This window comes from Solanum verrucosum, unplaced genomic scaffold (genome assembly GCF_900185275.1).
Source record: "Solanum verrucosum unplaced genomic scaffold, falcon-dt-bn FXZP01000108.1, whole genome shotgun sequence".
Taxonomy (NCBI): Eukaryota; Viridiplantae; Streptophyta; class Magnoliopsida; order Solanales; family Solanaceae; genus Solanum; species Solanum verrucosum.
The window spans coordinates 472,331-496,678 of record NW_026020274.1 but is presented as its reverse complement, the minus strand read 5'-3'; the positions used below and the strand labels follow the sequence as shown (position 1 = coordinate 496,678).

The 24,348-nt window shown below is 33.6% G+C and overlaps 1 protein-coding gene across 1 annotated transcript; it reads left to right on the top strand.

Annotated features, from left to right (window-relative positions):
* Positions 1–3,301: 3,301 nt before the first annotated feature.
* On the top strand, positions 3,302–23,835 carry LOC125834058 (exocyst complex component SEC6). Its single transcript, XM_049513228.1, has 24 exons — positions 3,302–3,644; positions 4,431–4,469; positions 4,694–4,782; positions 4,862–4,952; positions 5,626–5,715; positions 5,811–5,890; positions 6,429–6,521; positions 7,189–7,215; positions 7,435–7,542; positions 7,647–7,809; positions 8,934–8,989; positions 9,688–9,796; positions 10,908–11,048; positions 11,138–11,317; positions 12,423–12,506; positions 12,607–12,693; positions 14,114–14,158; positions 17,229–17,307; positions 19,420–19,489; positions 19,704–19,791; positions 19,892–19,981; positions 22,291–22,407; positions 22,744–22,806; positions 23,348–23,835. Exons 1-24 carry the CDS (start codon positions 3,516–3,518, stop codon positions 23,477–23,479), a joined length of 2,250 nt encoding a protein of 749 aa, XP_049369185.1. The 5' UTR covers positions 3,302–3,515; the 3' UTR covers positions 23,480–23,835.
* The last annotated feature ends 513 nt before the right edge of the window (positions 23,836–24,348 follow it).

Genomic DNA, 24,348 nt, shown 5'->3' with positions numbered 1-24,348 from the left:
GTAGAGAAATTTGAGTACTAAGATCAAATTTCTTATTTTTCTTTTGCATAAAAATAAAATTAAAAAAATCACGTTGATTATGAATCGTTAACTGCTAAAGGAAGAAATATGACATATTCAAGTCATTAGCAATAATAATATGCTTTATTTTATCCTACATTGAATAAAATAAGGATTTATATATTCTTTCCTCATTAATTTTATTTTGAATAGTTGAGGTTAGAGTTCTTTTCACAAGAGTAATTTGAAGAAAAAATAGCGAGAGAGAAAAAACTGAAAATAGGTTAAAGATTTAAATTTATGGAGGCATGAGTTCCACTAATATAAATTTAAGTTATATATATATATATATATAAGGGATAAAGGTCTGGAAAATATCCAACTTTGGCCGAAATTGCTGTTACGATACCAAACTTTATAGAGGACCTATTACCCCCCTAAACTATTTAATAGCGTATTTTTTACCCCTGAACTATTTAATAGTGTATTTTAAAGGTATATATGTTCCCACGTGGACACATTACTATTTATAATTTTGCATTAATTTTTATGTCCATGTGGGTAAATATATATGTTTAAAATGTAGTATTAAATAGTCTGGGGGGTAATAGGTCCTCATTAAAGTTTGGTATCGTAACAACAATTTCGGCGAAAGTTGAGGTATTTTTCAGACCTTTATCCCTTTAAAAAAATAAATAGAGACCAAACCTGATATGTTTTTTTTAATACTCAAAGTGCTAAAATCAGTAAGTGTATGATTAAAAGACCAAACGTGCTAAAATTTTAAATAGTTAAAGGATTAAATCCGATAAGTATATAATTAAGGGACTATTTTAAACCTCCACTATTAATTTAGAGACTATTTAGGACATCTCTCATAAAATATAGTGTCATTGTTTTTAGGTGTAATTGCTAAACAAAATACTTGATTAGAAATATGTCAATTCTATCCTAAAGTTATATACATATTTTCATTTGTCAATATGCTTGATCACATTGTAGCAGGGGTGAAAATAACCCCTATTGTAATGTTGATTTAGTTTCTGTTATAAATAAAAGTCCTTTTAACAATAACAAAAAAAAAGAAACTCAATTTTTACATTTCTAAAAGATATTCTATAAAGGTATTTCCTTAAGGAGCGACTTAGGTAATGTATCTAATAAGAGATTTCGATTTCAAGTTTTAGGTATAAAAATTTTTTAATAGAAAGAGCAGCTTTCGAATAAGCCTTACCCGCTGCAAATTCAAATTAGCCAAACTTTAAATTTTAATGCAAATATCGAATCCAATTTTTTTTAATTATCCAAGTGTTCCTCTCTCTGTTCTACCTCAAAGATTTCTTTCTACCATTTTTATTATATTATTGAAAAGATTTAAAAGAGGTTATACGAATGGAAAGTTAAAATCTTATCTATTCGGGATGAATCATTCATTCTCTAGAACATCTACAAGAAAAATCTAGTAACATTATCTTCTACTCTCAAACATCTGGATATTTTAACAATATTAATATCCAAATGACTACACTAGATTATTCTAGAGACTTAATTAAATAATTATCATATTTATTGTCAAAATAATCACTTTAGATATATTCACAGATATATGCTCTGGCCGCTAAGTAGTAATGAACATGCTTTTGGTTGGCATCTAAAAATGCAATCAATTGGTTGTCATGGGCTAATTGCAATATAGTCTCTTGTAAAGGGCTTTATGTAGCTTTCATCATTCCAACTATTGTTAGAATATGATTTGCAATTCCCAAAAAGAGAATTTTATTCATTGCAAGGGAAAGTGAATCAAGAAAATAAAGTAGCTTAAAAATAGATAAAATAGTTGTGAGGGATAGTTCATTAAATGATGTATTTGGCCATTTACTCGCTATAAGGACACGAGTAAGGATAGAGATGAGGTATGTAAAAAAGCAAATCTGAGTAAATAGCCAAATGCATCCTTTAATTATGTCTCTAACTTAAGCTTCATTCTTATATTATTATTGTGAACAGAAAACATTCGTGAACTATTTTGAAGTTACAAGTTACATCCCTCCTTAGTTTTCTTCAAAAATCTAACGACCATCTCCTAATGAAAAGAGATTTTGTCCCCTCACCGTCTTCTTAAATCTAACGACCATCTCCTAATGAACTATTTAGATAAATATTTTTTAAAATTTTTGGCCAATTAAATATGAAAAATTGAAAATAATTTTTTTCCCGGGCATCAAAACATACACTAAGAGTTCAAATCCTTCTACTTAAGTATCACATAATTTTTTTGGTTATGTCCAAAGACAAATGTGCAAGTTTCATCTGATTTTTATGTTTAAAGTTTTCATTTAAATAGTTGAGCATATAGGAAATTTGGTGAAAGCTGTTGGAGGAATAACGTACAAATTAGAAAATGAGAAAAATAAAGCAAACTCGATGTGGCATTGGATCAATAAAATTCTTGATAAGAAAGCTAACTACATAATAACAATCTCAGTAAAATATAATTAAAAAAAAGACAAAATGAAGCTAAACAAGTCCCAAGTTATAAATCTTTAGGCCTTAATTAATATTCCTACAATAATGCTAGCCATGGAATACCCTTTAATATGATTACTATTTTACTACTTGATAGAGAAGATCAGTGAGTGGGCAAAATTGTTGCATTTATCGGGAAATCGTGTGCTTCTAGTTAAAGTGGTTAGTTTCTTGACAGAAAGTTAACGGAATGATGTAACTTGCAATTTTTTGGATAGTTAAATGATGTTTTTTGTTCAATGTAATGACACAAGGATGTAGTTTGAGTTTGATGTATAGTTTAGGGATGCTTTTAGCTATTTACTCCCCTATAGCCCCCTCTACTTTCACCCACTTTTTTTAGTGCTTCATTTGTCTCAATTTATATGATTTACTTTCTTTTTAGTCCGTTTTCAAGAAATTGTCACATTTTTATATTTAATAACAATTTAACTTTAAAACCTCATTTTATTTTTAGTGAAACGAGTTATAGTCACATAAACATTTATGACTTATTTTTTATCAAAAGTTTCTTTTACTCCTTTAAACCAAACTAGCTCACATAAATTAAGGTGGAGAAAGTATTTACTATTATATACAAATATTTTAAAATAATGTATTTTTCATTTATATACAAACACAAAAAAATAATAATTAAAAGCAATTTATTTCTTAAAAAAACATTTTATAAAAAAATTACATGTTTCGACACTCATGCATGTTTTACCTTCTACCAAGCGTAAAGGTTATCTTTTCACCTGATAGGTTGATCTTTGAATAGTCCAAAATATCAAACCCATTACCATGAAACCCGACCCGATTTGCAGAAACTCTTCCTTCTCCATTGAAAAATCGAGCTGGATTGTTCACACTCTTTGAATCAACCCTTCGAAGGTCTTTTCCTTCGAGATCCCTATATACTCCATCTTCAATTTCAATTCAAACATACAAAAACTTCTTCAAAATTTTCTCAGTGAATTAAGCTGTGAGATTTGTAAATAGTTGCGAAAATGATGGCTGATGATCTCGGCGTTGAGGCGAAGGAAGCCTCCGTTCGTGAGGTCGCTAAGCTATTGCCTTTACCTGAGCTTTTACAGTCTATTTCATCAATCAAAGCCGATTACATTGCTCGTCAACAGGTTTTACATAGATCCACTGCTTAATTTTCCTTTTGTTTGTTTTATGGTGAAATTTTGAGTATGTTGTGAAGTTTTAATTTGTTCTGTCTAGGGAAATTTACTGTCATTTGTAGTTCAATTTTGTAGAGGAACTGTTATAAGAAACATTTGAGTTGTTGACAGTCTTTTTGAAGTAGATAGTGATTGATCAATATGAATTTTGAAGACAAACATGATTATTTCTTAATTCAAGTTTAAATTGAGGAAAAAATCTATTGTGATCAGGAAATTCTTTAAGAGCTACCTTATGCATCTGGTATCAGATGGCTTGTCATTTTTTTTTCTTTTTTCGGTGCCACATAAATGTGTTGCTTTGAACGTCTGGGTTTGGTCACTAAGTCGTTATTCCTGTATTTCAGTTTCTTTTCACATTGCTTCTTTATTGAAAATCTAAAAGTAATGTAGAAAATGTCATAAATAGGATGGATTAAATTTCAGCTTTTGATATGTTGTGGTATTCTGTTAAAGTGATTTTATTACCTGCTAAAAGCAATAAGATTTTTTCTCGTGATTATAAACGAGTTGTTGATGGATCTTATCTGGCTTTCTTAAGCTCGCTTAGTTTATCACACATTGTAATAACATGAAGGTCCAATTTTGGCTGATGTTGTTGCACATGGTCATGTTTATTTGTGGCTTTGTTGTAGAGAAGTTTCTTGTTTCCTCATAGTTTCAACTTAGTGGTCTGAACTTAAATTGAACTGCACGACATTACTTATGATCTGGTACTGTTTCATGTTGGATCAGGCAAATGATGCACAACTTAGTACGATGGTCGCCGAACAGGTATGTGGATGCTTCGACTTAATGTTTAAACGACGCATTCTTATATTTAGATGATGTTATTGCAATTTCTTCTGTTTTTTGCTGTATTTTTACTTGCAAAGCTTTTGAAGCTCTAATGTTCACCTTGTAATTTTTTCTTACATGGAGAGAAATGTTTGATTTGAGAAACATCATCTGTCTCCAGATACTAAACTCTAGCTGCTGTATAATTTTCTGGAATGCAGGTTGAGCAAGCTCAAGGTGGTCTGCAATCACTTTCCTTATCTCAGAAGACTATAAACCAGCTCCGAGAAAACTTCCTTTCTATTGAAAAGTATAATAATGATTCACTATTGTAGTTACGTATGTCATTATGTCTTGAGCTTGAGCTGACTTCTTTCTTCTTGAACCAGGCTTTGTCAAGAGTGCCAAACTTTAATCGAAAATCATGACCAGATAAAAATTCTCAGTAACACCAGGAATAACTTGAACACTACTCTGAAGGTATGTCTTGCTCGTAGCTTTTTGTTCCTAGCTTTAAGGTAAAGCAGGTAAGTGAAATTTTTATATGATCTCTGAAGGTCTGTCTTGCTCATATCTTTTCGTTCCTAGCTTTTAGGTAAAGCAGGTAAGTGAAATTTTTATATGACCTTTTCCTTAAAGATGACATCTTCCGTCAAATCATGCTACACTGTCGCTGCACAGTCAACTGCACAATGTCATATAGGTTGCTAGTACTTCTGCTATTTTAAACTCTGCTTGTGCACCTAACATTATTTATTTCATAGGTAAGCATTGTGCCTATCTTTATAACAGTGACTTAGGAGCCATTTGTCCATGGAACTTTTTTCTTTTCGTTTTTTTCCAAAGTAGCGTTTGGTTATACATTGATGGTTGAACTGATTTTTTGAAAATGAATTTCAAGTTTGAAAACGTGATTTTGAGAAGTTTTAAAGTGAAAACCTTTTCCACTCACAAAATTTCATTTTTTTTCAAGTCAACTACATGTCCAAACACAACTTCAATTTCCAAATACACTTTTTCAACTTAACTTCAAATACTACTTTTCAAATGTCACATTTTTATGTCCAAACGCCTACTTAGTTTAGTCCAAAAGCTTGGAACTTTATGATGCTTCGCTGATTCTCAATCCATATAATTGCTTCGTCTCTCGTAGGATGTGGAGGGAATGATGTCAATTTCAGTAGAGGCGTCTGAAGCACGGGATTCTCTTAGAGATGATAAGGAACTAATTAACACCTATGAAGTAGGTTCTTCTCAGATTTATCACTTTCTTAATCATCAACTCTCTCCCTAGTCTTGCGCTGATAGTCTGGTGCGTCTAATTTAAATTGGTTACAGAGGTTAACTGCTCTTGATGGAAAGCGAAGGTTCGCGCTAGCTGCTGCAGGGTCACATAAAGAAGAGGTTGGTAGACTAAGGTCAGTATCTTCTTTTTACTTAACTGCATGTTCATTTAGGTATGAATTATAGAATAAGTTCCTCTTTTCTGATCCCATAATTTTAAAGTTTGTTTGACTGTTCACATTTTACCTGTGCTGCTTTTGGTTCTTGATATAATATCTATCCAGTGCAAGAAAATCTAATTGAACCATTCATGTTGGAATTTGGATAAACACACTAAGAATCACTGCAGTCGAGGGCTTGCAGCTCTCTTTATGGAGAAAAGTAGTGACTATCAACTTATACGTTCTAGTTTCAATTTCTCAATAGCTGATGTAGTAAATTATGATGATGACGGAACGTTGCAACAACATACCATACCAACGAACAGATAAAGGAAGAACATTGCAGTGGCATCCGAACAATTATATGCTACTTAAACTGTGTGTGCAGTGAATTGTTAATTATTATAGTAAAACATATAAAAATGCTTTAATCCACTGATTGTTAGAAGACCTCTTACTTGTTGGCATTGGAATCTGACCATTTTGATTTGGAACTTTTGAAATTTGTCAGAGAATATTTTGAAGATGTGGATAGAACATGGGAGACATTTGAGAAGACACTGTGGGCCCATATTGCAAATTTCTCTAAACTGGCTAAGGATAGGTATTCTTTATTGTTTAAAGAATCATTTATCAAGCTGTCCAATCACGCTGCCTGCATTACGATAATCTTGTTCGTTGTGGGAGTTAATGGTTTGTGATTCATGATTACAAAGTACATAATTCATGATTACAAAGAATGCATAGATGGATGAATGATCTAATCATCTAATGAACGAACAAATGATAAATATATATGAAATATTGTAGTTGCGTCAGTCATATCTTAATCTGTAGGAGACGAAGTGCAAGATTAATAGTGCAACGAGGAATCTAGGCTCTACACCATGTAATATGTTTGCAGTGTTACCTAGATCCTACATGTTTGTCCACATACAATCAGTTAGCTCAAAAACTACAGTATCACTTTAAGCTTCTCATTTTTTCCTTCATATTTTAATTCTTGGTTCTGTACTCTGAATCTTTTCTCTATAACCACTTAAATAGATCTAGTTTGCTTTCCATCTATTTTTATTGAAATATTATGATTTGTGCATGTCATTTATAATTCCTAGTGAACTAATCTCTTCAAGTACCTTATAGAAAAAATGAGTAAACTTATTGTTCATGTGTTAATTGACATCTTCTAGTTTGTGCTGAATCTCTTAAATTTCATTTATTTATTTTTCGAATTCTGATTATGATATTTGTTTGTTTGGCATAATTTGCAGTCCACAAACACTCGTCCGTGCTATAAGGTATGTTAGCTTAAATGGAAACTTTCATGGTCAATGCTGAGTTGATTAATAAGACATTTTTTCCCATTTGTAATTAACATACTTGTACTGTGTCGGAGCTGCCCCTATTATGCCAATAATCTTGACATATATTGCACATATACAGTGTATAGTACCTTCATGCTCATCAATACATGTTTCATGAATCCACGAACTGATAATTTATTCACCCTTATTCAGGGTTGTTGAAATGCAAGAAATCCTAGATCAGCAACTCGCAGAAGAAGCAGCTGAGGCTGAGGGAGGTGGTGCTATGGCTTCAGTCGCAAATCCTCGAAGAAATGCCAAGTAGGTGCTTTATCTTGCCTGGTTTGTGCTTTGTTTAACTTCCTGTGTGCATCAGACATGTCAAAGTTATCAATGTATATTCTGATTAACGTTTTGGCCTGCAGAAAAACAACTTCTTCTAAAAATCTCACACAGCAGAAGTTGAAGGTTCAGGGAAAAGGCTACAAGGACAAATGTTATGAAAGTATAAGGAAGTCCGTTGAAGCACGTTTTGACAAATTGCTTGATGAGAAAGACCTTAAAACAGCTATAGAGGAAGCTAGAGTGGTTAGAATATCTGCTTTTGCATGTCGTCGTGTTCAACTTGCCTGCATTTAGAAGTTAAAACTGTTTACTTCTCCAAAGACATTTTTTTATAATCGACAAATTGAAAGACAATGATTCTAAAGTAGACTTTTATATGGTAAAAAAAGCATATGTTCATCTTTTATGAAGTCTTTCCGTTTGATGAAACTCTTGATGCTTATCAAGGACCTCCTCGCCTGTCAGGTATAGTCATACATGTTGACACGAATTGTCCCCATTTTCCTTCATCTTTCTGACAGAATACCAAGCTTTCCCGAGCACGTGCCCCATTTTTGTTGCTGATATCATGCCTTCCTAACTAATGTCTTGTTAACGACTCAACTAGCTTTCTGATGGAGCAGACATTGAGTGATTTGACACATTTGGTCCCTGTAGGTCTTATACTATCATTTCTCCTCAACTAGTTTGCCACCTTTGTTATCTTGTCTCTTTTGAGTTCAACTGCCATCATGCAAAAGAACCGATTGAATTGAAAGGCTGTTGTCTCACCTAATTAGTTATAGGAAATGGTCCAGGAACACTTTAAAGGATTTACAAGGGACACAGCAATGAGAAGAAAACTAAGGAGAAATGGAACTCTGGGAAAAGACGCACAATTGGCTATGCTCCCTAAATAGTGAAATTGCAAACAATCGAAGACAAGGTGGATGTGATGATACAAATAAAACATATGTTGAGAGAATTGAGTTCTTATCCGAATAGTAAACAATTAGAACCCTTTCCATGGAGGTGCATGCCATGCTTTTCTTTGTAAAGCCTTTTGGTTTGAAAAAAATCAAGATGCTTTTCTTCGTAAGACATGTCATAATGGGTTTTAACCTATTATATTAACACATAAATTTGTTGAGAATATGACTAGATAAGGCGTTCTTTGAATTGATCCCCATTTGTTTCTTTGCTTGATAAAGAAAGAACATCTGTAAACAGTAGGAAGAAGAAATCAAGGTGAGAGATACATCCTCCTGCCAGAGATAAATGACAAAGTAGAGGAAAATTAAACTTTGCTGTAATATGTGTTTATTCTCATACTAATTGCAGTTATCCTTTCCTATATTGGTATTTACATGCAATCTCATCAATTTCAGATAGGAGAAGAGCTTGGAGAGATATATGACTATGTGGCTCCTTGTTTTCCTCCAAGGTTCGTCCTATGCTCTTTACACCTATGTAATGTCATTTGCTTTTCCATTTGTCGGGAACAACTAGATTAAAGAATAACCTCCTTCATTACTCATACTCTTAATATTGTCCTCAGGACATTCCCACTATCTCAAATTTGTCTCTGTTGTATTCATCGGAGACTATGTTGGAAGTTTCTCCTCAATTTTGGAAATTACTTGTCAAAATAACTTTTTTAATCAGGAAAACGTCGTTCCCGGGGATAAAAAATAAAGTCAATTTTTGGCTCTGTTGTATCCATTATAGACTACGATGGAAGTGTTTCCTCAATTTTGGAATTACTTGTCAAAATAACTCTCATCTCTAACATTAGTCACAATCTGAAATGCTTCTCATTGCTATTAATTGCTTTCTATGACTGCTGAAGTATATATAGTTGATCAACATGATGTGATGTTCTTAATATTTTTGTTGATAGAGAAGTTTCACATGCATCTCGTCGGTACAATTTTCTTCAAAAGCTTTTGTTAGCTGTAAGCTACTGCTTGTGCTAAATAAGCCTGAATTTTGGTCTTTATCATGCAACACTTTCAACTCAGAGGCATCAAAAAAAGGGAAAAAATAACTCAGACGAGTCTGTACCCTAATATCTCTAAACAGATGATCTACTTCTGTTTCTTTTCCGTATGCTATTCTAACTTATACTTTATATGGTCTCAGATATGAAGTTTTCCAGCTCATGGTGAATCTTTATACAGAGAGATTTGTTCAGTGGCTGAGAAAGATGAGTGACCAAGCTAATAATATGACAAATATAGAAATTTTAAAGGTAATGCAACATTAATCATGTTGGCATTTTCTTTCTGTTGGATTACTTTGGCATGAGATTCTGTTGTTTGTTTGATTAAAAGTTAGAGAATATAGAAATCTTATAGATTATTGAATATTGAAGTCACCAAAAAGCATCTCAGTCAGTTTCTCTAATCTGAGGAATATTTGGTATTAATTCCTATGTTGTGGCCATAAGCTCATCACTTTAAGGTCAAATGTTTGGTATGATTTGTTCAGTGGTTGAGAAAGCTGAGTGACCAAGCTAATAATATGATGAGTATATAGATTTTAAAATACAACTTTAATCATATCAGCATTTTCTTTTCTTTTCTTTTGGATAAGTTAAGGATTATGTTGGCATTAGAATTTGTTGTTAAATTAAAAGCTGGAAAATATTGAATTTTATGTACTATAGAATAGGGAAATCATAATAAAAGCATTTCAACCAGTTATTCCGTATCTAATGAATATTTGACATTAATCCCTATGTTGTGGTCATGGGCTCATAGCTTTGAGTCAAAATTTGGTCAAATATGATTGTTTCTTTTACTACTTGTGGGCTTCTTTCTTTATTTTGACTTTATACAAATTAGGGGGTTCAATTTTTTATTCTTATCCGTGCTTGTAATTAATCTCAATGTTACTGGATTGTGCTTCCATCCTTCTCGTAAATTTTCACGGGTAGTGCTATAGCATCAATCGTGGCCCATGGGGCAGTAGTCCGAAGTTCCTTATCCATGTTAACAGTTCACCTAATTGGCTGATGGCTCAGTTTTGGTTCTTCTTTCAACCAGTAATAAATTTCTATCATGAAAAAGATAGTCAAGTCTAGGGGTTTCACTTTGGTTTCCTATCCCCCTTTCTGATTCTTTTGGTAACTGAGCTGTTGTGTCCATGAGCTACATAATTCTGCAAAAGCGAAGTTCAGTTTCCTGGCTCATGCATAATTAACTATAACCACTTCCCATCATCATCTCAGCATGAAGATATTCATCTTCCCAAATAATCTTTTTTTTATGGGTGAGCAAATGGGTTCTCTCCCCCTCCCCCCTTTGCAAGAGATGTTGCTGTGATTCAGAATTGAGGTGTTTTTTGAATCCATGAATTAGGTAACAGGTTGGGTGGTTGATTACCAAGAAAGTCTAATTGAACTTGGAGTTGATGATTCTTTAGCTCAAGTTTGCTCAGAGAGTGGTGCAATGGATCCTCTCATGAATGCCTATGTTGAGAGAATGCAAGCTACAACAAAGGTGTAAACTTGATTCGTTATCATTATTGCTTTTCATATTATTTTAGGACATACATAATGCTGACTCTTTCATGTCATTTCGTAATATAGAAATGGTACTTGAATATCCTTGAGGCAGACAAAGTACAGCCACCTAAAAAGACTGATGATGGGAAACTATATACACCTGCTGCCGTTGACTTATTTAGGATCCTGGGGGAGCAAGTGCAAATTGTGCGAGAAAATAGCACTGATGTCATGTTATACAGGATTGCTTTGGCTCTCATTCAGGTAAGTTTGTTGCTTTCATTTTATATGAGGACAGATATTATGTTAATTTTAAGAACTAAATGTCTTCTTCACAATTACTGGATCATTCTGCTTCAGTCTGTCATCTCTCTCTCTCTCTCTTCCCTCCTTTTCTTCTCAAGACATCACTGTCTTGCCTATATACTGAACTGAGGATATTTTACTCGAGGCTGCCTTTTTATCAGAGTGTGGGAGGACTTGTTCTATTTATTAGAAATCTTTCTTTTAGTGCTCTAGTTTTAGCAACTGGAGCAATTCTTCTGGTATTTCAAGATTCTAAGATCTTTTGTCTTGCAGTTTATTATCAAAGAGTGGGAGGACTTCTTCTATTTATTAGAGATCCTTCCATTAGTTCTCTAGTTTTAGTAGCTGGAATAATTTTTCTGGTATTTCAAGATTCTAAGATCTATTGTCTTGTCTTTGTACTTATATACAGTGAATTTAGCTGGCTAGTTCATTATATACATCTACAAGGGAAAATCTTCAATGCTTTGCATTCTATTGCATCATAATCATGCATGTGTTGAACCAAAAAAAAACTCAAATTTCTGGATTGTTTGCTAAAATTTTCCTTTGAAGTAGGGCCTGATGGTGCATGGTCCTGTCAGCATTTTTTCTGAAGTATTTTTTCTCAACAAATTTGTACAAGTGATTCTCAAGTACTTTTAGTTTTTATAGAAAATATTTCATGAGGACTGACGTATTATTTGAATTTTGTTGAGAGAAGTAGTTCTCCTGAAATGCTTCATCTTCTATATCCTTGCACACGAAGAACATTTTTTTTTCAGTTTTAGTTGCCATTCTATCCTTTGATGAGGCGAGAGAAAAGGAGGGAATGAATCTTTTGTTTTTATGATAATTGGTTTCCCCCTCTTTTATGTGTGTTTTTAAGATAGCCTGCTTGATCAGACGTCAAAAATCTTGTCCAGAAACTGAAGGGACTTATTCTTATTTCTCTCCCCTTTATGATATACCGCTGGTGATCTACTCCATATGAATTCATGAGTTTTTGATTGGCAACAGCTTGATTTTCAGGTTTTTGAAAAGAAGCTCTCTCTAATGATTACTTGATAATGTTGCTTTCCAGGTAATGATTGATTTTCAAGCAGCTGAGAGGAAGAGATTGGAGGAACCTGCTTCTGAAATTGGTCTGGAATCCCTATGTGCAATGGTTTGTAAAATTTGGAAATATGAACTGTTTATTGTGAAGTAGAAAGATCTTTAAATTACGCTGTGCTTTACCACTATGCTAAGAGATGGACACTCGGCAGATTAACAACAATCTTCGCTGTTATGATCTCGCGATGGAGCTAAGTTCTAGTACTCTTGAAGCTCTCCCACAGAACTATGCTGAGCAGGTCCTTATTAGTTTTTTCCCTCCTCCTTGACTGCTGCGTAAATCTTCTGTGCTTACTGCCCTTTTGTTTTCAATCATCTTGACCGTTAGCTTACATCTAGGATTAATCTGATAGGATTTTATTTTTTTATGTCGATTTTGATTAAAAAGGTAATAGACAAAGGTGGTTCATATGTCAATGTCTTTAGTTCTTATTATTGTTATAATATTGCTGTGGTCTTGTGCATCTTGCTGGTGTTATTATATTTTTACTTTTTATTTCTTGGTTAGGAAAATAGAGTCGCATTCTTTTGATAGGTGTAAGTAGAGTCTCATTTATAAGGTAGAAAGGGTGTACAGGAGGACTGATGTCCACGACTATAGGAAAGTGTTACTTCTGATTCTGATAAAAAATAAACCATCCGATCTCGCTGAGGGTTGATAAATACTTGCTGATCATAAAAGTTAATTATCAATAAAAAGGATACCATGTAGAAGATGGAGAGCACAGTATTCAAAACATGTCCTGAAAGAAACTTACCGTAGAAGTATTGACATTGGGCTGTAACCAAAAACTTAATATGACAACCAATTATGTATGTTTCCAGAGAAAAAACGTCACCCTTTTTCTGCAATGAATGCCCAACGTTTTCCAGTTAAAGACTCAATAAATGAAGTGGAAGCACATAAAATTTATCGAACAGTCGGATAACCTCTGCCACAAGCTCTTGCCAAAGAAAAATAGAAATGTGAAAGGGTCACATAAACTATAACAAATGTAATGATGTAGGTTACTAATCCAGAAAGGACCTACAATCAGAATAGCCCGCTTCATGTGAGTAAATCATGAGGCAATGTAACATAGAAGAATCAGAAGTTGGGTGCGGAAATATGAGAATCTATGACGTTTCTATACCTCCGTGTGAATGTGTGGGCGTGTGTGTATGGTTCGATCAAAGATTCCTTCTCACAAGCCTCCCCATTCAAGCAACTCCTGCTATTTCCCCTTCATTGTTGGTGAGAGCTGAGATTCTGCGCTGCAGCAGTGGTACAACCTTCATGGCTCGATACTACCATATTTTACGATTAAGATAATCTAATTTAGTACATAGACCCATTATTGCCTGATGTAGACCAGCAAGTATTTCTATTCTTTGATGTTGTAGACTATGATTTTGTTTTGAATATATGGTTTTCAACAATGCTTTGTCAAAGAATATGGATGTCAGATATGGTCAGAGAGTTCTGCATTCAACTCTTCTTATCAATGTGATTATTTGTTTAATTCTTAGTTATTTGGCCTAGAAGTTGCATTTCTGGCACTCACATCTATCTCTTGTCAATGTGATTATTTTTCAAGTCCTAAGTTGTTTGCGCTAAAACTTGCATTTCTGGCACTCAAGTTAACTTCTCTTATATTAAGTTCTTTCATTGCTTCTCAGGTTAATTTTGAGGACACTTGCAAAGGGTTTCTAGAGGTTGCAAAGGTACATTAAAGGCTTCATTTTATAGATGCATGTGACTTTAATGTTTTAATTAAGTGGGCAACCTATCTCATTTTGAGGATTGCTTTTTTTTTTTTTTTGCGACAATCTCTAGAGTTAATTACCCACTCAATTTTATCAAGGAGTTTTAAGGGACGGCCTACTGGAAACTAGATATAAGCCAAATGTAGAGATGGCAAAATTAGCCCTTGAAACATAACCCAGTCAACCCCCTAAGTTTGGGTGGGTTATTGACCCTCCTATTCCAACCCATCAAAAATGAGCTTATATGTAGTCCAAATTGACCCATGAGAAATCTCATCAAAATATTTTTAAAAAAGACACTTTTTTATTTGATGTGTTATATATAGCCATAGCAAAGAAATTATTGCTTAAGGTTGAAGGTCATCAAAAAATATAGCCATATCAAAGAAAATAAATAGTTTTATTAGGTACTAAAATTATAAATGAATAAATAAAGCAACTAAAACTTAGTAAAAATTGGGCGGATTGGGTTATGGCCTGCATTTTAGGCCATTTCAGCCCAAGTAACTTTTTGGCGGGTTATTTATTAACTCAGACCATTTTAACACCTACAGTTAGATATAGGTGCATTAATTCAATATTGCTTAAGGTTAAGGTCTCAAGTCAAGGATCGTAAAGTCCATGACACGTTTCTTTCCCGAAACGATATTAAAGAACATATATTCATTGGAGGCACTCTTTGAGGTGCAAAACATTAGAAAGTTGAAGTAGCCTATGAAAATTGTATAACCCATCCAAAATCTCTAACATCCTTGCCATTTCAAGAAAATAGAAGAAAATGATATCATATTGGAAATACCAAAGAGTTAAAATTAAGGCTTAGTTTATTGTATTTATATTAGATTGTGTCTTAATAATTTTCTTTTAGTTATATTAGATTAGGTGTTTGCCAGGTGTCCTAGGTGTCCTTGTTGTCTGTTTTGGGACTTCCATGCTAGTGTGGGGATAAGGGACAAGTGTGAGATTTAAAGAATTTTTAGCGTTAGGGAACTCTTAATTCTCCTTAAAAGACAAGTTAATTTGCTAGTGTTGGAATGAGATGGACCAGAGCTTAATGGATATGGAGGGCTTGCTTTTTTGTTTTCCTATTGTTAGGATATGAGGGCTTGTTTTTGTTCTGCCTAGTTTTGGATTGAGGCATAATTGATGGATTGGTTGACAAGCAAAGTACCCAACAACATAAATCCAAAAGCCTTTTTTGGGTAAGCCCAAATTGGACAGCCATCGAAGGTGATTGTCGAAGTTTTTGCACAAATTGCCGCTATTTCGAGATGATCTTTATTTTTGCCCCTACTACTGATTTTATGAAAGTTTGTGGGTCAAATTACCATTATGGATGGTCTACTTTTGCTTGGCGTAAGTTTAGAGAACGTTTGCCTTATCTGGCGCAGGTTGTGTAGTATCTAATTTGCTTGTCATAAGTTTAGAGAGCTTTTGCCCTATCCAACATAAGTTTTGTAGTATCTAATTCGCTCGTCATAGGTTTAGAGAACTTTTGCTTTATTCTGCATAAGTTGTGTAGTATCTATTTCAGAGTTTTTGGCTAAAATCATCCTTAATCTATACCCAAAACTTAAACTACATCCTTAAAGTATAACTCTTAGCAGAAAGCATCCTTCAAGTATTTAAAAGTGAACAATTTTCATCCTTCTACGTGAATTTATCAGAAAACTAATAGATCCCATAAAAATTAAGTCATCCCTTCATAATTATTATTCTTAGATACGTCAAAAATACTATTGTGAACTTTTTCGGTAATTGAGTTTAGCATTATGCAAAATCTTTTAATTTGACTGTTTTTTTTCATGTAATTTGATATTAAAAATATTATTAGTTGAATATGTTTCTTCTCAATTGAATATTCTAGAAGCGGCGTTTGTTGGAGACTTCCGCTTCTAATAATGTAGAATGAAACTCAAATGCGAGACATAATCAATATTTTGATCACTTCAATATCAGAATGACCCAAAATTTATTGATCTAAATACAATTTGACTTTGAAAAAGGTAAAGATAATTAAGCTCCAACTTCTTTCCGTTACTAAATGAGAAAAAGAGCAGATCATGTATCCTCACACCTTCAAAACATTTTTTGTTTCAGTAAGCAATGGTGCCTGAGATTTTTAATATTTTTTTTAGGAACTTCTTATAGCAGGTAATGAAATTATGCAGGAAATTTTTTGTTGATAGTCACGTGAACTGCTCATGTTTTTATAGAATCCTTAAGTTTTTTGACAATATCTAACAGAAGGATGAAAATTGGTCACTTTTAAATACTTGAAGGATGTTTTCTGCTAAGAATGATACTTTAAGGATGTAGTTTAAATTTGGGGTATAGTTTAAGGATGTTTTTGGCCAAAAACTCATATATTTCACTTGGCATAAGATAGAGAACTATTGCCTTGTCTGGCATAAGTTCTGTTGGAATTAAGTTATGCCTCTTATGACATACCTTGTGGGTTCTGAAACTGAACTTATGCCTCTATTAGCTTAAGTTTTGTAGGAACTAAGTTATGCCTTTTACGACATAACTTGTAGGTTTTGAACCAAACTGAACTTATGGTAGGAATTAAGCAGCATAATTTGCGTTATATTATGATACAAAATATAAACTTATGCCTAGTGAATTTCTTTAGATTTTTCGATGTCGGGTATTTTTGGCCTTTTTTTGGTTTCTTAAAGAGGCACACTTAAGTGGATACGCCGATGCTATGTCTACTTTAATTTTATAATATATAAATCCTTTTGATAAAAAAAACTGCTGAAGGGAAAAAAATTGAAGACCACTAAGGGAAAAATTAAACACCACACCGAAATAGGGGCATTCGTGCAAATGACCTGTAATTGTCAGTGTTTGTTGCTTAGAGGTCTCAAGCCTTGTCTGAACAGATGATATTTGAGAAGGGGCAGACTAGTGGACTTGACACTTGCGTGGCAAGATGGGAGCGTTAAAGTTCACGGAGTAGACTCTCGACCATATGCTTCCATTTACAAATATCTCGTATCTGACCTGCTCTCACTTATTGCAGGAAGCTGTTCATCAAACTGTCAGTGTTATCTTTGAAGATCCAGGAGTAGAGGAACTGCTCGTTAAATTGTATCAGAAAGGTGAGATGTTCCTCAGATTTCTTTCTGCTGCTAGGAGCTCTCGCTCCATCTGTTGAAAGCATTTATCTCTGATTTGTTACTATCTGTCAGTGTAAACTTTTGGATCTACTCTGTCTTTTTGTTATGTTCACAAGGAGATTCTAATCATTTTACGTCATACAGCGTCTCCAGTTGCTTGTATTTTCTTGAGCATTTTCTTTTGTTATCCCAGTTGGATTGTTTTGATTGTATACATGTATTTGCTTCTTTTATATTTTTGATAATGCTATCATCATGATTACCCATATATTGAAGTATCTGCTCAAAGATGAAGAGAAGAAAGCATGAGTTGATCATTTATCCCTTCATGGCTTCATCCCCAAAATAAGTCTACATCTTTCCTTCTTGTGTCTAAAAATATAAATGCTAACTGTTCTTACTTAAAAAGAGAAAGGTCTGGTTTATTTATGACACAAGGTTATAAATAACACAATTTTTTCATTTGTTCCTCATAACAAACCCTTTTTCTATTATTACTTTGGAAGACAGTTTTTCTAAAAGAAGTTTGTACTTCCAATTTTAAACAAAGGGAAGATTACTCGTAGAATAATTATTTTGTACTTCCATTTTGAACATTAGAGTAAGAGAAGTGTTTATAGTAACATAGAATGTTAACTGAAAATTACTCGTAGGATAATTATTTTGAAAATATATCACGTCAAGATTAAGATAATATAAATATTACTTACGTAATTTGAATTGATATTTGAAAAACAAACAAGAAAAGTTGGTCGCGTAATTGTGATGGAATGATAAAGCATTAAGATACTACTAGTGAAATTTAATTTCATAATTCTGTGTGGAGTCATTAGTTGTGTGACTTGGCTTAAAATGTCGGCCATTTCTTTGATAACCAAAGAAACCCCGATAGAATCTTTTTTCTTCTTCTTTCATAGAATGGGGCTGTCAGTAACTCTGGCCATCATCTTGTTAATTCCGGATCTTTAAGTGGCTCGGAAAGTTATTGAAGGATGTCACAATCAAAAGTTGTTGAAAGGATTTTAGACACTTCTCTTAAACAAGGTCATCCCTAACTCATAGCATGGTGGTTCTACTTATTTTTGACCTGCAGTACATGCTTGCTTCTCGTTCTAGTTTGATGAGATCTTATGGCAATATGATAGTAGAATGTATAAAGTATTAACATAAATTATTTTGTAAACATCTTACAACAATTTTCATTCCTTGGTATCATGACAATTTTCCATCGGACAACTAATATGTTAGAAGCGAAAGGACGCCTATGGTGCAAATATTGTCCAATTTCAGCTCTCTTACGATGTAGAAACCTCATCAGCTGTATTCATATACTTGGTGGTACATTAGTTGCGTGTCTTTAGGAGGATTAAGAAAATCTCCTCCCATCTGAATTCTCATGATTATCTCTCTTCCATTCTCAGTTATCACAAAGTGAATGTTCAGTTTTGTGATGAGGAGCCTTTGGAATTTGTGTTTGATTACCAAAAGTTGTGTCAAGTCCATACTACTCCTCTACTATTCTAAAGACAGAAAATATCATGGTTCCTTTTCCAATTCCCTCATACAATCAATAGCAGTTCCTTTTCTTGCTAACTGGGCGGGTATGCTATGCATTTTATTCAAGTCCCAGTTCGTCCTCCCTTCACAACCTAGGAATATACATCAATGAGCTTAAAGTAAGGCTTTTTTACTAGTACACTTCAACGAACAATCAATTCTAATTCGTCAAACTGGGATATTGAGTTTGGATAAAGGGATTGCTAGAAAAGATGGTTGTAACCAATTCGAAACTAATTTACAGAATTTGCCTAGCAATTAACGTTAGGAACAAGATCTGCAACCGTTATAAACTGTTCTGCAACCTAGCAATGGACGCTAGAAGCAATATATTTCTTGCCACATAAAAGGAGTCTAACCATTATGTACTGTACCAAATAAAAGCTTTCTATTATCTTCGTGTCTATCAAAAAAATATGTGAAGCATTCTGTCAATGAATTAATCCAAGTCAGATATTATGCAAATGATTTAGGTTGTCAATTGTCATATTTTTAAACTCTAGCCTTCACTTGAATATTCTATGTTTTATATCTCAGATTGGCTGGAAGGACAGGTTACCGAGTTCCTAGTTGCAACATTTGGAGACTACTTCACTGATGTGAAGATGTGAGTTTTCTTCTGTGCTTAACTCTTATAATAGCTTTGAATGGCATCATCATGTTGCTGTGCTCCTCCCATGGAATTCTTTTTCTCCTATTCATGTGAGCTATTAAAATATTTTTATGTTCATATGCAGTTGCAGCAACAGTTTCTAATTGAGAGATATCCTAGAATGAGTGACACATATCCTTAAGTTTTGTGTGTTTCACAATTTTTAAAGGTACATTGAAGAAAGATCATTTAGGCGTTTTGTTGAGGCTTGCCTGGAGGAGACTGTTGTTGTATATGTGGATCATCTACTTACCCAGGTTTATTTGAAAAGTTCCTTACGGTTCATTCATTTGATACAGGTTTTATTTTTGGGCTGTAACACAATTTCGCTGACTATTTTATGTCTCCTCATGGTAGAAAAACTATATTAAAGAAGAAACGATTGAGAGGATGAGGCTTGATGAAGAGGTTCTCATGGATTTCTTTCGGGAGTACATTAGCGTATCTGTAAGTCCAACAACTTTCATATTGAGCTCGTACTATTACCTGAGATATATTTTAAGTTTTGGGGAATTTCGAAACTCATGCACATATTGCACTTAATCGTTGGTGAGTGTGGCAAATAGGTATGCACCTCAGCGTATGTGTACATCTTTTAGTTCTTACCTTATCCCATTTACTTCTGCATTTTCAGATATGGATAAGTATTGCCTTTCTGTCTTTAGAAAGCTTGCCAAATCCTTTTTTGTGAATTTCATGTTCTAGTTTATGAGTTAAATGTCTTCAAATTACAAAAGAGTCACAAATTACTATACCAGTCTCTTCTATCATTATTTTGGCTTAATGTAGAACTTAAACTCCAATTTCGGTGCAAGAACACTGCCTTTTTAATCAACTTTTTTCTAAGTTTTATTTATTTTAATTTACCATTGTCAGTGCCAATTTAAGGCTTTTTTTAAATTTTATTTTTGGGCTAAAATGGTGGCAATTCGTTCATCCTAAGTTCAATTTGGTAGCAATTAAACAGAAAATAAGAATGAAAAACACTAGACTTGTTGTGTAATATAACTTTATGGCCAAGTGCAACAAATATAAAAATAGGATTTGAATTCACTCTGAATCCTACATGTAAAGAGAATATATATATTGCATGGAATCTCTTATTTTTCAGTTTTAGATTGTAACTCTAGGAGACCATTGGATAATTAGCACCAACTTGCCAGCAAGAGATTTGTGAAACATTTTGCAAACAAGAGAAAATACTTTGCTTAAAATAATGACAAAAGTGATTTGTGATGCTCTTAGTCATCCTCCTTCCACTAGATTTGAATCCCTCGGTTATGTTTTACCATCATATCGAGGTATTTGGAGATCAAACTTCAACTTTATACTACAATGTCATGTGATAAACATGTAATTGTAAATAAGGAAAACTTGGTTACAACATTTTAGAGATGAAAAGGTCATATATATTTTATAATATATCTTCTAGAACTTGAAGGATGAATGATTTTTTTTTTTGATAAGATAATGGATTTCCTAGAAGGCATCAAGAAGATGCATAAATTACAGGGCATAGAAAAGTTAAAGACATTGTTAGCTCTATACTATAGGCTAATCTAAAGTTAAGGAGCTAACAAAGTCCAAAAAAGCTTCAGGGGAATTGACTGGGGAGAAATTGCTCCAGGTACAAAGAGTTGTTAAAACTCTGGCCTTAAAAATGTAGCTTGGGGAAGAAGTGCCTTCAAAACATCTTTTGTTTCTTTCTGTCCAGACACACCAAAAAATGCAAGCAGGGATCATCTCTCATACTAGCCTTAAGGATAGAGTGAATATTATACTTCTGAAATTGGTTCCAAGAAGTGTTGTGTTAAATTCTAGCCTTAAGGATAGAGGGAACATTATACTTCTGAAATTGGATCCAAGAAGTATTATGTATTTATGTTGGTTGCCTAGATATAAAGCACCAAACTCTATGACATGTTAATGAAAAACAGAAATTAACAGCAAAAGGAGAGTCAAAATAAGTAAGCAACTAGCCAGAGAATTGAAGAGATCGGAAATTTTATGTAGTCATGGTACTAGGAAGAAATAAAGGAATATACTTTACTGAATCCAGTAAATACATACCACTAGATGTCTTTATAATCGTTGGACTAGTTAATTGAGTGTTTTGTGTGGATAGTTTCTTTGCGATCCAACAATGTATGTGTATTGGTTGTCTCCCCTTTAGTCTTTAGATCTATTACATCTAATTAAAGATTTTCATGTCAACTGAAAAATAAGGTTACATCTAATATATCATTATGATATGAATTCAATCTCAAGCTATTCTAATGAAATCCTGACATAATTTAAAAGATCCTACTGCCCAGAGCTTTGGTCTGGTGATAAGAGCACAGGCACGTGATGACCTATAAAAAAGAAAAGAGACCGCAATGCATGCTTGTGGATTAACTGCACGTCACTAGTTCAAATCATAATAGAATTGCCTAGTATTTAAGTGGAAAATGATAGATAGACAGGCTCATTATGCTCAGAATTTTGAACCACGCGCCATCTGGCCCTTGGGGATTTCTCAATAATAGAAAAAAATAATTTGAACCTACTATTCCAATTGAAATTTATATATCTGCATTACTGGTGCTTCAAATCAAACAAACATACAGTGTGTGTGACTGTGTTTATATATATGCTGTCTTAACTCTGGTAACTACCAAGTTGTCTTTTTATGGCGAAGACATTGTATGTCAGTGTGACAAGGAGTATGTGATGTGTACCTTTATAATTTATCTCAAATTTTCAATCCACTGCAGAAAGTAGAGAGCAGAGTAAGGATACTCAGTGACTTGAGAGAACTTGCTTCATCTGAGAGCCCTGATACTTTCACACTGGTTTACACAAATATTTTAGAACAGCAACCAGACTGTCCGGTAAGTTTTTTGGACTCTTCTCATCCATGCAGAGATATTGCAAAAACTTAAGAATCATTATGAATCTACATCTCAGTTAAAAACTGAAATCTAGAGTGTGGAAGCTGCTGTTCTTTTTTTTAAAAATAAATAAATTTGGGGATAGGGGAAAGGGAAATGGAGAGGGAATTACATTGTGGGGAATCGAACCCTCACCAGCAAGGTGGGAGTTCAGGAAGCCAACCAACTGAGCTACCAAGATTCCCTCGGAAGCTGCCTGGTTAAAATCATTATTTATTGTTTTTAGTTTGTCCCCTAATGATCCCTGTTATTGAGCATTGTTACTCTCAACTGCAGCCAGAAGTAGTTGAAAAGATTGTGAGTCTGCGAGAAGGCATACCACGAAAAGACGCAAAAGAGGTATATATGTGTTATCTTACTGGCACACATGTTCAAAATTTTATTACAGAATTGAACTATTTGAGAAAGTCTACTCATCAACTTATCAAAAATAAGATGTTGCTACTCATTAGCAGTTCTTTTGTTTGCTCTTTTCTATATTAAATCCCTGCCAATGCATTAAATGAAGTTATGTTATTTTAGTAAGTTGTGATTATGTATCATTGCTTTGGGGATACATCATTTATTTTTTCTTGTTTCACCATACTTCTGATAAATATCCATTCTTAGCTATAAGTATATTCATCATGTATAAAGCAGAAACTTGTCAGTTGTGGGTGTTCTTTATGCCCAAAACCCATGTTTGCAGATTTCTCCAAAATATTTGTCTATCCCTTGTCGACATTTATTGCAAGAACAGTGATATTGCTCTTGAATCTCATGCATTTACAGCGTCCCCATGTATAAGTGAGCTCTTCAAAGAATGTTCATCGCCTTTGAGAAGATAACTTGGTTTGTTTCTCTTTATTGCTTTCTTGATGGGGATTTCTTTGTGATATAGGTTGTTCAAGAATGCAAAGAAATCTATGAAAATTCTCTGGTAGATGGAAATCCTCCAAAAACAGGTTTTGTTTTCCCCAGGGTGAAGTCCTTATCAGCGGCAAAACATTCAATATGGCGAAAGCTCACCTAGACAGATGCTGCAACAAATCGTTTGTTTCAGTCACTGAGTATTTCCTGTACATGCCTTACGTCATAAATGTACAGATTGGGACTATATTTTCTGTCTTCATATGATTTGATTTATTTAGCTCATTTGTTCGGATTGTAGTTGCCTTTGCCAAATATGTATTCATTCCTTTATCTTTTTATCTACTACCAATTTTGCAACCGTTAGGGTCACAGCGTACTTGCTCCGGTTCTACTTGTAATGATTGTTAAATAATAGGTCAGCTGAGTTCATTCTCTCTCTCTCTTGATTCTTGAAATGTTTCAACTATGAACAGATCGATCCCTTTTGTTGTAGCATAAAGGCTCGTAAATTTGTTAGTATTGCAAACTTTGTATGTGTTCAAAGGGATTCAATTATGGTCGATCTCAACTAATCTAGAATCAAGGTGTAATCATTGTTGTTCCAAACAAATAAAGCTCTAGCCAATGAACATGTGATTTAGGGAAAACAAGTGATAGGAGGAAGAAGAGACGGAAGCCAAATTTAATCAAAAGAATTAACATATAAATAATATGGAAGTTCAGATATTCCGCATTATGCTTGCTTTAATCATGTCAAAAGTGAGGAAAAAAGGGATAAAGTTCACACAAACAAAACACAACTTGTACTTAAACACCTTTTAAAATATATAACATATGGGGAATGCTTCCCACTTGTTCCACTTGACCAAACCACAAATAAGACACAAAAAACACTCATTTTAACTCACTAATTTACTAATTAACTTATCTTAGTGCTAATCAGTGCTGTCTTATCTTGTCAATAAACAAACATTAAACTTATTTCATTTCATCACTATATAAATCCCATCTCATTTTTTCCACACTCAA

Bases quoted from the DNA above. Each gene is read 5' to 3' on its own strand.
- LOC125834058 (XM_049513228.1), top strand. From the start codon at position 3,516: ATGATGGCTGATGATCTCGGCGTTGAGGCGAAGGAAGCCTCCGTTCGT. The intron at 4,783-4,861 runs GTATAATAATGA...TTCTTGAACCAG, and splicing joins AACTTCCTTTCTATTGAAAA to GCTTTGTCAAGAGTGCCAAA. The intron at 4,953-5,625 runs GTATGTCTTGCT...CGTCTCTCGTAG, and splicing joins ACTTGAACACTACTCTGAAG to GATGTGGAGGGAATGATGTC.